At 31.0% G+C, this 13,297-nt stretch overlaps 2 protein-coding genes across 2 annotated transcripts; both read left to right on the forward strand.

Annotated features, from left to right (window-relative positions):
* The first annotated feature begins 914 nt into the window (after nt 1-914).
* Nucleotides 915-2,772, forward strand: LOC118040815 (berberine bridge enzyme-like 8). Its single transcript, XM_035047866.2, has one exon. It carries the CDS (start codon nt 1,045-1,047, stop codon nt 2,587-2,589), a length of 1,545 nt encoding a protein of 514 aa, XP_034903757.1. The 5' UTR covers nt 915-1,044; the 3' UTR covers nt 2,590-2,772.
* A 7,380-nt stretch (nt 2,773-10,152) lies between these two features.
* Nucleotides 10,153-11,769, forward strand: LOC118040830 (berberine bridge enzyme-like 17; the record flags this gene model as incomplete). Its single annotated transcript, XM_035047876.1, has 1 exon — nt 10,153-11,769. A coding segment is annotated over one exon (1,617 nt), but the record flags the coding sequence as incomplete, so codon positions are not given.
* Nucleotides 11,770-13,297: the final 1,528 nt, after the last annotated feature.

The raw sequence follows: 13,297 nt of genomic DNA on the forward strand, positions 1-13,297 counted from the left end.
AATTGCCACGAGGTATGGATTACCTACCTACAGTCTAACTGTAAATGGCTCCACCAGCTCACTGAATAATCTCAACGGTCTCCTTTGCATTGATAAGATTTTCAATTAATTATTATTATTTTAGAATCCAAAAGAAAACATTATTTATTTATTGTAGCATGCATCTATATAATTCCACTATGTTATTCATCCACACCTAAATTTATTTCTCCTTTTCAACTTATTTGATTCAATTCTTATTATCATACAATTAGTTCATATCTAAATGAACATGAATTCCATTCCATCTTGGTTCAATTACAAATACAACTGCAAGCATAAATACAACTAAAACTCACTTTTAAGTTCAACAATTTATCAAAGGCATTCAATTTCTAAAACATCAAAATTTCTTTTTTCACATGCTTAGTTATAGCAATTTACAATACTAAAACAAATACATCAAATCCCTTTTTATTTGTCAATAGTCGGTCCCTAAACGTCGTTATCGATCCAAATTTCTTTATTTTTCACCAGGAATCCACTCTTATACTAACCTATAAAGATCCAAGAGACCCAATTTCTAGAATACCTATTTCTCCCCTAATTTTATATCAAGAATCCTGATTCGATTTTGGTTATTTTTGTTCCAAAAAACAAAAACTTGTTTGAGTAAAAAAAAAAAAGAGTTCCAAGTACTTTCAACTGGTTCCACGTACCTTTTTTATCTGTCAATAGCCGGCCTGTTCTTGCTGCACGTGGATGACAGTCTGTATTTAAACAATTGCTGGGCTCCTGCCTCCTGGTGAAATATCAAACAGAATGGCATGGCCATGGAGGGTGTCCCACAAGAGGCAGGGACAATAAATGGGAAAAAGACTAGACAACGTGGTTTTAATAATTTGATACAGACACCAGATGAAACGGGCATTCATTTCGTTTCCACCCGGTAAATGGTTAGCTTTTCTACAGATCATTCCATCCCAAGACATCGCAGGAGGAGCTGAGCCATATCTTAGTAAAGCATATTTCAAAGCAATAGAAAGAATTGTTGCTTTAAGGCCCATGGCGGCAGCTCCGGAGTTATCCTACGAAAAATTTTACCTATCGCTTTTGAGCAATTCTGACCCTTCTTACCCAATCTCCAAAGCCATTTACAATCCTGACAATCCTTCATACCCATCCATTTTGCAAGCGTATATTCGAAATCTTCGATTTAACACATCAACAACACCAAAACCACTCTTTATCCTGACTGCATTGCATGAGTCTCATGTGCAAGCTGCTGTTTTTTGTGCCAAAAAACATGGATTGCAAATGAAAATCAGAAGCGGAGGCCATGATTATGAAGGCACATCTTATGTTTCGGATGTCCCTTTCTTCATTCTCGATATGTGCAATCTTCGATCGATTGACGTTGATATCGAAAACGAGACTGCTTGGGTTCAAACTGGGGCAACTCTTGGTGAAGTTTTCTACAGCATTGCCGAAAAAAGCAGCACTCACGGCTTCCCAGCTGGAGTCTGTCCTACAGTAGGTGTTGGTGGGCATTTAATTGGAGGTGGATATGGCAATTTGATGAGGAAATATGGCCTAAGTGTCGATAACATTACCGATGCAATATTGGTGGATGCTGAAGGCAGAATTCTTGACAGAAAATCAATGGGAGAAGACCTCTTTTGGGCTATTAGAGGCGGCGGAGCTAGCTTCGGAGTCGTGGTTTCATATAAACTAAACCTTGTTCGAGTTGCAGAAGTTGTCACTGTATTTCGAGTTGAAAGAACACTTGAAGAGAATGCAACTGATATTGTGTATCAGTGGCAACATGTTGCACATAAGATTGATGAAGACCTCTTCATCAGGCTACTCCTGGATGTTGTAAAAGACAGTCCAAGTGGAGAAAAGACGGTGAGGGCTTCATTTATAGGTTTCTTTCTCGGCGACTCCGAGAGGCTTCTGTCCATTACAGCGGAAAGCTTCCCGGAATTGGGTTTGCTTGAATCAGATTGCATAGAAACGAGTTGGCTTGAATCAATCCTGTTTTGGGCAGACTTCCCCGTTGGGACACCGATCGATGTTATGCTTAGTCGAACACCTCCGTCACTCGTCTACTTGAAGAGGAAGTCAGATTATGTGCAAGAACCAATTTCAAAGGATGATTTGGAGGGGATTTGGAAGAAAATGATAGAGCTAGAAGTTCCAAAAATGGGGTTCAATCCTTATGGTGGTAAAATGAGTGAGATTTCAGCAGCAGCAACTCCCTTTCCACACAGAGCTGGGAACTTGTGGAAGATTCAGTATCAAATAAACTGGAATGAAGAAGGGACTGAAGCAGTAGAATATCATCTTGATTTGGCAAGGCAGCTCTATCGTTACATGACTCCCTTTGTATCCAAGAATCCAAGGGCTGCATTTCTGAACTACAAGGACCTTGACTTGGGCATCAACCACCATGGAAAGGCAAGTTACATTGAAGGAAGTGCTTATGGGATCAAGTACTTTAAGGGTAACTTCAAAAGGTTGGTCCAAATCAAGACCAAGGTTGATCCTGGTAATTTCTTCAGGCATGAACAAAGTGTTCCAACGTTTCCCTTAAAAGAGAGGATGTAGAATGGGAAATTCTTTTTTCCATAAATTGTCTGTTTATTGGCACTTTTAATAAATAAATAAAAAAGACCGTTGATTATTATCATCTCACACGAGTTTGTAGTGGAAATAATTTGCTGGAAATCGTTCGGTTGAAGGGGAGCGTCAATGCTTTATATTATTAAATCATTTGCTTGTAGGCATTTATCTTCCATTATATAAAAACATAGTCCAAAAGGACAAAAACCATAGAGAAAAACAATATAGTGATATAGTGTCTTAAGCCTCATATGTAAGATAAGTTATCAAGATATTATAAAATTCTACAAAATTCATACGAGTGTTAGTTGTCTTTCTAATAAATAAATTAATATATCACATCATTTATAAACACATGTGTAATGTGTTTTTGAATATATTTATGTACTAGATAGAAAAGAATAAGTCTACCGCGAAAATCACAAAAAAAACTCATACTCATTAATCGTGTAACTTGTTAAAAACAACCACAAATTTATAAATAATTATTAGATTGATTTCAAATTTTATTATATGATTCTACAAACCCGGATTTACAGGAGTAGTAGCTAGCTCATTTTAATTACACTAAGATCAGAAGACTCTAAAATTAGACCTAGAAAATATATTTTTTGCTATTTTGATTGTTTTTCAACTTAATTTCAGATTTTAATTACTTTTCTTAAATAGCTAAGGCTAAGTTCAAAGAGAAACCCACACAAAAAAAATTGAATGCATCAAACACGCAATCTGATATAAATATTTAATTAAATGCTAGCAATTTTTTTTTTAATTTTTAATATAAAAAACTGTCCAATATTTTTTTTTTTTTTTTTAAATCATAACCGGCAGCGTATTAGGTACTAGATAGCTAGTTATGATATTTCATGTGCTTATCACCCCCCACATAGAGAGACAACTGGTACTCAAAAGCGACGGAGATGTGGACAGATAATTACTTATATAGTAAATTATAATGTAGTCTTTCTAGTTTAATTAAAATTTTTAATATAAAAATCTGTCCAATATTTTTTTTTTTTTGTTTTTTTTTTAAATCATAACCGGCAGCGTATCGGGTACTAGATAGCTAGTTTATGATATTTCATGTGCTTATCACCCCCCACATAAAGAGACAACTGGTACTCAAAAGCAACGGAGATGTGGACAGATAATTACTTACATAGTAAATTATAATGTAGTCTTTCTAGTTTAAAATGAACTTTCACACAGCCTTTGACTATACTCCTAAGGGTTCAAAAAAATCTATTCTAGGAGCGTTATTAATAAAGAAAATGAAACTCTTTAAATTTAGCACTGTGTATGATGTTTTTTATAAATATTTTTTATTTAAAAATATATTTTTTTAATTTTTTATATTTTTAACACCAAAAAATTAATATTATAAAAAATTTAATTTAATATTTTTTTTAAGTTGAACACACTTAGATATAATTTCAATTATAATGTCAAATAACAACCAACTTGTATATTTTGGTAGTAATTAACATCGTGATAATGATTATTTTTTTAAATATTTTTTATTTAAAAATATATTAAAATGATATTTTTAAAAAAAATAAAATTTATTTTTAATATTAATTTATAAAAACAATCTAAAATTATAAAAAAAAAATTCATTATATATATATATATATATTAAAAAAAAGGCAAGAACACCGCATTATCAAATAGCTTCGAAGAGAAGAGGGAACATTGATGTGACTACACTTTACATATCGATCACAAAAAAAAAAAAAAAAAAAAAAAAAGGCAAGAACACCGCATTAACTAATAATTTTGTAAAAGAAGAGGGAACATTGACGTGACTCCACTTTACAGATCGATCACAAAAAATTCAGATAAATGGAAAACATGACGGAGCTTGACAACCTGGTTCTGTCCTTGGATTTCTATTGGCAATAATTTCAAACTTTAAAAAGAAGAAATATATGTTTCTCCAAAACAATTATGAGATAAGAAGACGAGAAGATACAAGGATAAGCTATATAGTCAAAGAACAGAAATCAAAAAATAAAAAAAAATCACGAGACACAAAAAAATCACAAGAAAAAACACAGAGGAAAAAAAAAAAGAATAAAAACATAAAAGAGAGAAAAGAAAAAAGAAGAAGAAAAAGAAAAATGTCCCACCTCCAAAAAGAAACCTTAACATTACTGGCTCTCTCTATCGCTCTCTAACCACTCAATCACAACCATCATTCATCGCAACCACCATCTCCACCTATCTCCTTCACCAGTACTGTCAACCACAAATCTCCAAGCCACCGAACAACCACTCATTCTCCACCGCAACCAGATCTGCAACTTGACTGATAAAAATCCAGCCCTCTTACAACCAGAAGGTCTTTTATTTATCATGAATAAACTTTTGTTATTTTGAATAAACTAGAATATGTCATGATTTATTTTATGCGCATTGTGATATTATTTGAAGTGTTGGAGTTAATCTAGTTGCGTGATAATCTCGTGGGTGAACTTGTCAGGAAATAATTTTTTTGGTTGAAAAAACATGTTACAAAAGGTGTAATGTTTTGATTTTTCTGTGGACTTGTTTGATTTTTTACAAATAAAAGAGTAGGATTATTTTCATATAAATAAATTTTGTTTTGCCTTTTTTTTTTTTAATCGAAGAGTCATCCCGATGATAGTATAATTCAAACCAATTATGTTTATGAAAGTTATTTTTTTAATTACATATATATATATATACACACACATAAAAGATTCATGTTGTTAAACTTAATTAGATCTCATATCACTGTTTTAGATTAATAATTCTATACCATAAATGCATATATACTAATATATACTAGGTAAGGTAAACTCTAAATAAGAACATGATATTTATTATTATTATTAAAAACAAGCGCTAAAAAATTTAATTAAGTATGATATAAGTGATTGTTATTTTCTCTTATATATAACTAATCTTTTATCTAATACATTTGAAAGATTAATTAGGTTTTCTAGTTATTATAAAACTAAGTAATTAATTCTTTTTTTTTCTTTTAATTTTTTTCTATTAATTAGAATCAGTTCGCCAAAAATATTTCAATTGATGATAAAACTAAGTGACTAATTTATTTTTATTTTTAATTTTATTTAATTTTATCCTATCAATCATAATCAATTAGCAAAAAAATTTCAATTGAGAGGTCTAGGCCCTCTAGGGTAATTGGATTTTCAATAAATAAATATTGATTATTTGACTGCTAAATATCTATATTTTAATAAAGTAGTAAATGGATACTCACGTAGTGATGTTAATTAAAACTCAACCGTTAAATGTCACTTGAGTTGCTAACGGATTAAGGTTATAAAAGGATCACCGAAGCTAGACCTTTTAGCAACATTTCTCTGTCAAAGACAAATAATGTCAACCTAACTTTTGACCACTGCATGAATAACTATGTTTGGATCCAACATATTCTGTCTGAAACTTTGGATACAGTATAGATGGTTAATTAATTTATTAGGTTTAGTTTCTTCTTCTTATTGCTATTGTTGTTTTTTTTCTTTAGTCTGCAGTTTCTTACAGATCTTGCTGTTCAAGTTGAGGTTTTCTTCCCTTTCTGGTGATTTAATGAATGCTTGGATTGTAAAGAAAGAAACGGGGGAAACAGCATTGCCCTGTATTATTTTTAGATGAATTTTACTTTATTCTGACAGGAATCAAGAAATAAATGTATTGTCATAGTTAAGAAGTTATAATTACAATTTTATTAGTATTTAGCTCTTTTTTTTTTTTCTCCAATGTATATAATTACAAGTTTTTTTCATATTCTACGTTTTCCACCCCACACCTTTGTCGGAGACTCCGACAAGTTATGTTCTAATTATTGCTCATTGGAGACTAAGCATGCTGACACAATTTTTAACGTGGTTTAGCAAACCGCTTACATCCACGCAAAAAAAAAAAGCCAATATTATTAGAAATATAAAAAAAGGGTTACAACATACATGAAAAAAAAAGAATCACTTAAGAAGAATTACTTCACTCAAGCTTAGCTCTCATTGTTCTCACATATTGCTGCACATGGCAGCAGGGCTGCTGCTCCTTAGCAGCTACTCTTCTTTTTCTCTTCCTCTCTTTTCTTTACACTCTCTCTCTTGTGTTGCTTTTTTGGTGCCTATTTATAAGCAAAAAATAGTACAACCAGTTCCAGCTCATCTTCAATAATGGTGGTTGTACATGGGCTGCACCATTTTGTCAATGGTTGGTGCAATTATCATTGTAGTCTTTTGACAATAACAACCTTTTCTAGAGTAGGCTGCAAATGATATTGCCCATTAAATGGCAACATCCCAACAACCTTTTGGTTTTCAAAATTATTAATTTATGACTGTTAATTTTTTTAATTATAGTTTTGACAAAAAAAACTTAAACAACTTAATTTCATTTGTTTTTTATTTTTTAAAAAAAGAAAAATCAAAGCCCACTAACAACTCAAGTTTTGGATTAGATGATCTGTTAATCTATGCTTGAGAAGGCTTCATAGTAGTCCATGGACTGACTCGGGAGCTTCTCTAAACTTCCCACTAGATCCATTCAATACTTGATAAAATTGGATTCCTTGTCTCTCGTACTAGCTGATTTGGTTTCTACATGAACTCCAACACCTCCGCCTGGAGTAGCTTCTTTGAGCTGTAGTTTTTTATATGCATGGCTGGGCTTATAGTTGTAAGAAGTTGTTTGTGATATTTGCTAAGGACAATGTTATATTCTTTTAGATAAGATAAATTTCCCATTTCGTATTATTAGAATGACATGTATGAAGACTAAAAATCTTGTAGATTCAAAGAAAACAAAAGGAGAGAAAAATATATACAAGGAAGAAGGAAGAAAAAGTAGCGAGAAAAGGATTCATTTGAAAACACAATTAATGTTTCTCAGACAACATTAAATGATTACACCTTAACGCAAATGTTATAATTAAAATCTTTAAATGTAAATTAATTTATTTTTTCCCTTGTCAAAAGGTTATTACAACCCTTTATATTAAAAAAGCTAGAAAATCTTAATAAAATTGAATATGAAAAATAAAATAAGAATTATTCCCATGAAAGCATAATAATACAAGATTATAAAAAATAGAAAAATTAAAATCAAAATATCTAAGAAAAGTATTTATTTAAAAAAAAACTTCTATATTAGTCTTTCCAAGTTAGAAAGAGTTCGTTTTCGAATTGAAACCTGAGTCATTAATCATTATCTACAATGAACATTCTTTTATTGTATTCCACCCCATCATGTGTCTTTAATATCTTTGTGGGAGGGATCTTGGACTTCTAATATAACACTTTTATTTAGGCCACTCATTATCGATTTTTATTATAATATTGTTGTGTGGGCTATCCCATTGTAAATCTTGTCATCAAGATTTTCAATCATAGCAACTAAAGCCAAAAAAAAAAAAAAAACACTAATTCTTGGATTATTTTTTTTCAAGAGACAATTTCCTCATCTCTTTTTACACAAATACATTATATTATGAGATTTCTTCTGGTCATGATTATTTAATAACACACAATAACTAATCATAAAAAATTATTGAGGTATAATACTCGCATTTACAACCTCCAATCAAAATTCCTTCTAAGTGTAAGGAAAGAATGGATAAAAATGTAAGCTTCATTTAAACAAAATATTATTAGTAATATAACAAAAGATGTTTTAACCAAGGTTATCAATTTCGTTTCAGTAGGTGTTTTGTTTTTTTAATTGGAATGGAATGTTTCAGTTTTGGAATATTTCGATGTGCCGTTTCGGGGTTGTATTGTTCATATATATATATATATATATATATATATATATATATATATTCAACAAACATAATTCAAATTCAAGATAAATTAATTATAAATTATGCAATAAACACAATGTCAAACAAATATAATTTTAAATTTTAAAATATTTCTAAATAGTCAAGATTAAATAGATCTTTAACTTAAAGCAATTCAACTTAAACAAAATATCAAATGTTTTAACAAAAATATTTTAAATATAAAGTTAGATCAATGTTATCAAGTGGCTAATGGAATCTAAAGCATCCCTTATTTTGCTCAAATTCCTACAAAGTATAAACATGAAAGAAAAAAAAAACAACAACATGAATATAAATCATATATATTAGTGATAAATCTAATTTTAAAAAATTAATATTATTGTTAATGAAAATAGTAATAATAATTTTTAATATTATTATTAATATCATTGCTATTGAAAATAGTAATAAAAAAAAAAGCTTTTTATAATCGGGTAGTTAAATTAATAAAATTGAGCAATGTTCAATTTGATTCAATGGCTTTTCAAGAGCGAAACGGAACATGTGGAATGAAACCGGAACATTTCGGGCGGAATTTAGTCAAAAAATCCGGAACGGACCAAGATTTAAAATGAGATGAAATTTGTTTTGTTTTTTGAATTGGTATGAAATATTTCAGCCATTCCGGACGGAACAGAACGGAATTGACAACCTTGATTTTAACTAATAATTACAAAGCAATAAATGCTGAAGGGATTGTAAGAGGAATCTTCTATATCTTATAAAATTTTATTAAATAATTGATTTTGGTAAATTCGCTACGTCAGGGAAACTAAATTGGCAAGAAAGATCTGATCAGATTTTGCTGAGAAAATGTAATATTAAGCACGTACAGAGCGGTACATATAACAGTTAATTTTTTATAACTCCAATTCAAATTAATTGATCAGCGTAAACAATTACTAACCTTTGAAAAATAATATAATTGCTTCGAGCTCTATATTCCTCATATGATGGCAACTGAAGGCTTACATGATCGTTAATTTTAGGGCCTGTGAGATTAGTCAAGGTAAGCGCAAGCTGGTCCGGACACCCACATTAAACTAAAAAAATAATAATAATTGCCTGCCCGTGTACAAAGGCATAAATCAGAAGAAGCACTTAATTATAGTTAAGCAAAAATCCAAATATCAAAATTTCTATGACTTTTCCACAAGAAAAACCCTATTATCGATCCATCTTGAATTTAATTAAGCAAATTAGTTGACTAATATTTTTTTTTTTTCATATTATTTAATTAAAAACGTATATCAAGTTAAAGATCAAAATAACAAAGTTACTAATAAATTGTTGTACAATAATGTTAGTATTCCATGAACTTATATTAGTTTTTTAATCTATATTTTAGATCTTTATTTTATTTCTATTTTTTGTGAAATCTCAATTCTAAATTTAATCTGGATATCTTTATAGATGCATGTTAGCAATTTTCATTTTCTATACATATAATTATATGGTATCTAGGTTGATTTAAGATGAGATCTAGATATAGAAACTCCTTAATTTAAATCATATTTTTGTAAAAAAGAATATCAGTTAACTTTTATTTAATTCATTATAAATTTTATATCCATTAATTTAACAAAATCCAAACAAAAAAAGATAGTTAATAAATGCATGAGATTATATCTAACTAACGAGTAGCATGAGAACACCGACTTTTGCCCTTAAAGAAAAGGCTCAAGGCCGATTTCTTACACTCTTCTCTTCTATAAATACACGAAAAATCTGTAAACAAACTTATTCTCAAAATGGCTTCAATTTCAGTAGCGTTCACAATGCTTTCAGTCCTTTTGTCTTCAGTTTCTCTGGCAACTTCTGATCCAGCTTTTGACAGCTTTCTCCAATGCCTTCATAACCATATTAACCCCTCAGACGCCATCTCTGAAGCCATCTTCACGCCGGCAAGTTCTTCATTTGAATCTGTTCTGCAAGCCTATATAAAAAACGGAAGGTTTTTGACACCTACAACCCCGAAACCCCTTGCTATAATAGCTGCCGGACATGAATCCCACGTCCAAGCAACTATTATTTGTGCAAGGTTTCATGGTTTGCAAATTAGAATCCGGAGTGGTGGCCATGATTGCGAGGGCCTTTCCTATAGATCTAACACTCCGTTTGTCCTCCTCGACATGTTTAATCTTCGGTCCATCGACATTGATATTCAAAACGAGACAGCTTGGGTCCAAGCAGGAGCAACTCTTGGTGAACTTTACTATAGCATTGCTAACAAAAGCAAAGTTCATGCTTTTCCAGCGGGGGTTTGCCCTACTATTGGCGTAGGCGGTCATGTTAGTCAAGGCGGATATGGGAATATGTTGCGAAAATATGGTCTCTCTATAGACAATGTCATTGATGCACAAATAATGAATGCAAATGGCACAATTCTGGATAGAGAAACAATGGGAGAAGATCTATTCTGGGCTATTCGAGGAGGCGGCGGGGCAAGTTTCGGAGTCATTCTATCGTGGAAGATCAAGTTGGTCTCGGTTCCTGAGATAGTTACTGTGATCCATGTAGACAGGTTCTTGGAGCAAGGTGCAACTGATATTGTTTATCAATGGCAACAAGTTGCTCACAGTCTAGACAATGACCTTTTCATAAGGGCAATGCCGCAAGTTGTGAATGGAAGCCGCCCCAATGAGAAGACTGTTAAAGTCTCCTTTATCGGCTTCTTTCTTGGACAAATGGATAGACTTCTTCAATTGGTAAACGAGAGCTTTCCCCTTTTAGGGCTAAAGCAAAACGAGTGCAAGGAATTAAGTTGGATTGAATCCACAATTTTTTGGGCAGATTTTCCTAATGGAACATCCATTGATGTTTTGCTCAGCAGGCCTTCAAAACCAGTGACAGCTTTTTACAAAACCAAGTCTGATTATGTGAAGAATGTGATTCCAAAGGAAGGGTTAGAATCTATTTGGAAGATGATGCTGCTTAGAGATTGGAACATGAGGATGGAATGGAATCCTTATGGTGGAAAAATGAATGAGATTTCTGAAACTGAAACTGCATTTCCACACAGATCTGGTTACCTTTTCAAGATTCAATATTCTACATCATGGGCAGATGAGGCTGATATTGACAACCAAATTAACTGGTTAAGAGATGTGTATGCTGGTATGGACACTTATGTGACTAAGAACCCTAGGGAGGTATTTATGAATTATAGAGATCTTGACATTGGTAGTAATCCAAGCAACCACACAGACTTTAAGAATGCTGAAGTTTATGGGCATAAGTTTTTCAAGAACAACTTCCAAAGGTTGACAAAGGTGAAGGCTGCAGTTGATCCAGATAACTTCTTCAAACATGAACAAAGTATTCCTCCTTATTCAGTTTAGGAAAAACAAAGGAGCACAATAAATGAATAAATTAAAAAAATTAATGCTACATTTAGTTAACTTTCTCATGCATGATTGACGTCGATCTTGTTCTAGTTGATAAAAGAATGTTTTTGTTCAATGGAATATTCATTCATTAAGACTAGACTAGTTGGATCAGAACTCCATCAGAGGAACTCTACTACTAAACCATACAACAAATTAAGTTATTCATTGCCTCCGAGGCAATTATCATTCCTAATTCGTATTATTGCATATTATTGCATTGTGCAATGCGTTTTACAATATGTTGTAGCATGTGTTAAAAGTTGTTTGTAACCCATTCTTTGTCTTTATTTTTTTTAATTTATTTTCAAAAAAAAAAAAATTTCCCCAAAAAAATATCTTTTCTTTACAATCCAGTCAATTTATGGTTGTTTCATTAATTTTAAAAATTCAATTTAAAAGTTTGCGAGTGAAATGATAATTAAAAAAACGAGACAAAAAAATTAAAAATTAAAACAAAATTGAAAGATTGTAGTCGACTTAAAGCATACGGAAAGTTTTAATTAAGATATTTAAAAAATCACCGATTAAAGATTTTGTTGAAGTTAATAAGGAAAAAAATCCTTCACAATTCAAAAATAAAAGAAAGTTGATCTTTTACCACAATGTTTTCAAGATTTTAGATTCTCATTCAATAAGGAAAAAATAACAAAAAAGGTTTTTTAATATTTTGTATTAATTGAATAAATTTGTTTTCTATTTAAAGGATTCACAACACTATATATTGAGTTCCAAAGATGGAAGAGAAAAAAAATAAAAGATGAAAAAAAAATGTAATACCCATGTCTTCACCAATTATACCGAAACCCAAGAACCAAATTTTTAGAAAAAAGTTTGTTTTGCTGTAGAATTGATTTTTCCTTTTCTTTTTTTTTTTTCTTTCCTTTATTGTGACTTTCCTCTCTTTTTCACCAAAAGATTCAACTCTAACCTTAAGTTTTTGGGTTTTAAAAAGGGTTGAAGAAACAATTATCATGACTCCCTCTTTTATTATTTTCAATTGAGGATCTTATAGTCGGTGGTTTAAAGAATTGTTTTAAAGGTTTTTTATGGTGTTTAATATATTAATTTAATAAATGGATGATTTAAGAGGTGTAATTGATGTTTTAAGGTGTTAATTTTGACTTAAAATGAATTAATTAAGGACTGAAATTTTGGGTTTTGAGAATTTCCAGAATTTCAAAAATTGGTAGATCGATATTCTAGAATCTCAATAAACCAGTCAATTAGTTGGTTTGTTGGTGTTGTCGGTTGACCAGTTTATCAAGCAGTAGGGGCTAATCAATTTTTTTAGGTTCGATCAGTTTAAAATATATTCAAGATCAATTGGATAAATTTGTATCGATTTTATAATTACATTTTGATCTCTAACATTAGAGTTGTGGTCTTTTATTTCATGTATTACAGGTTGTTTTTTTAGTATGTTTTTTATATTAGTTGTAGGTTTTTGTTGACAATATTCCTCCTAACGATCTTCGATAAT

This window comes from Populus alba, chromosome 11 (genome assembly GCF_005239225.2).
Source record: "Populus alba chromosome 11, ASM523922v2, whole genome shotgun sequence".
Lineage (NCBI taxonomy): Eukaryota > Viridiplantae > Streptophyta > Magnoliopsida > Malpighiales > Salicaceae > Populus > Populus alba.

Excerpts from the sequence above, each read along its gene's own strand:
- LOC118040815 (XM_035047866.2), top strand. The coding sequence starts at position 1,045 with ATGGCGGCAGCTCCGGAGTTATCCTACGAAAAATTTTACCTATCGCTT.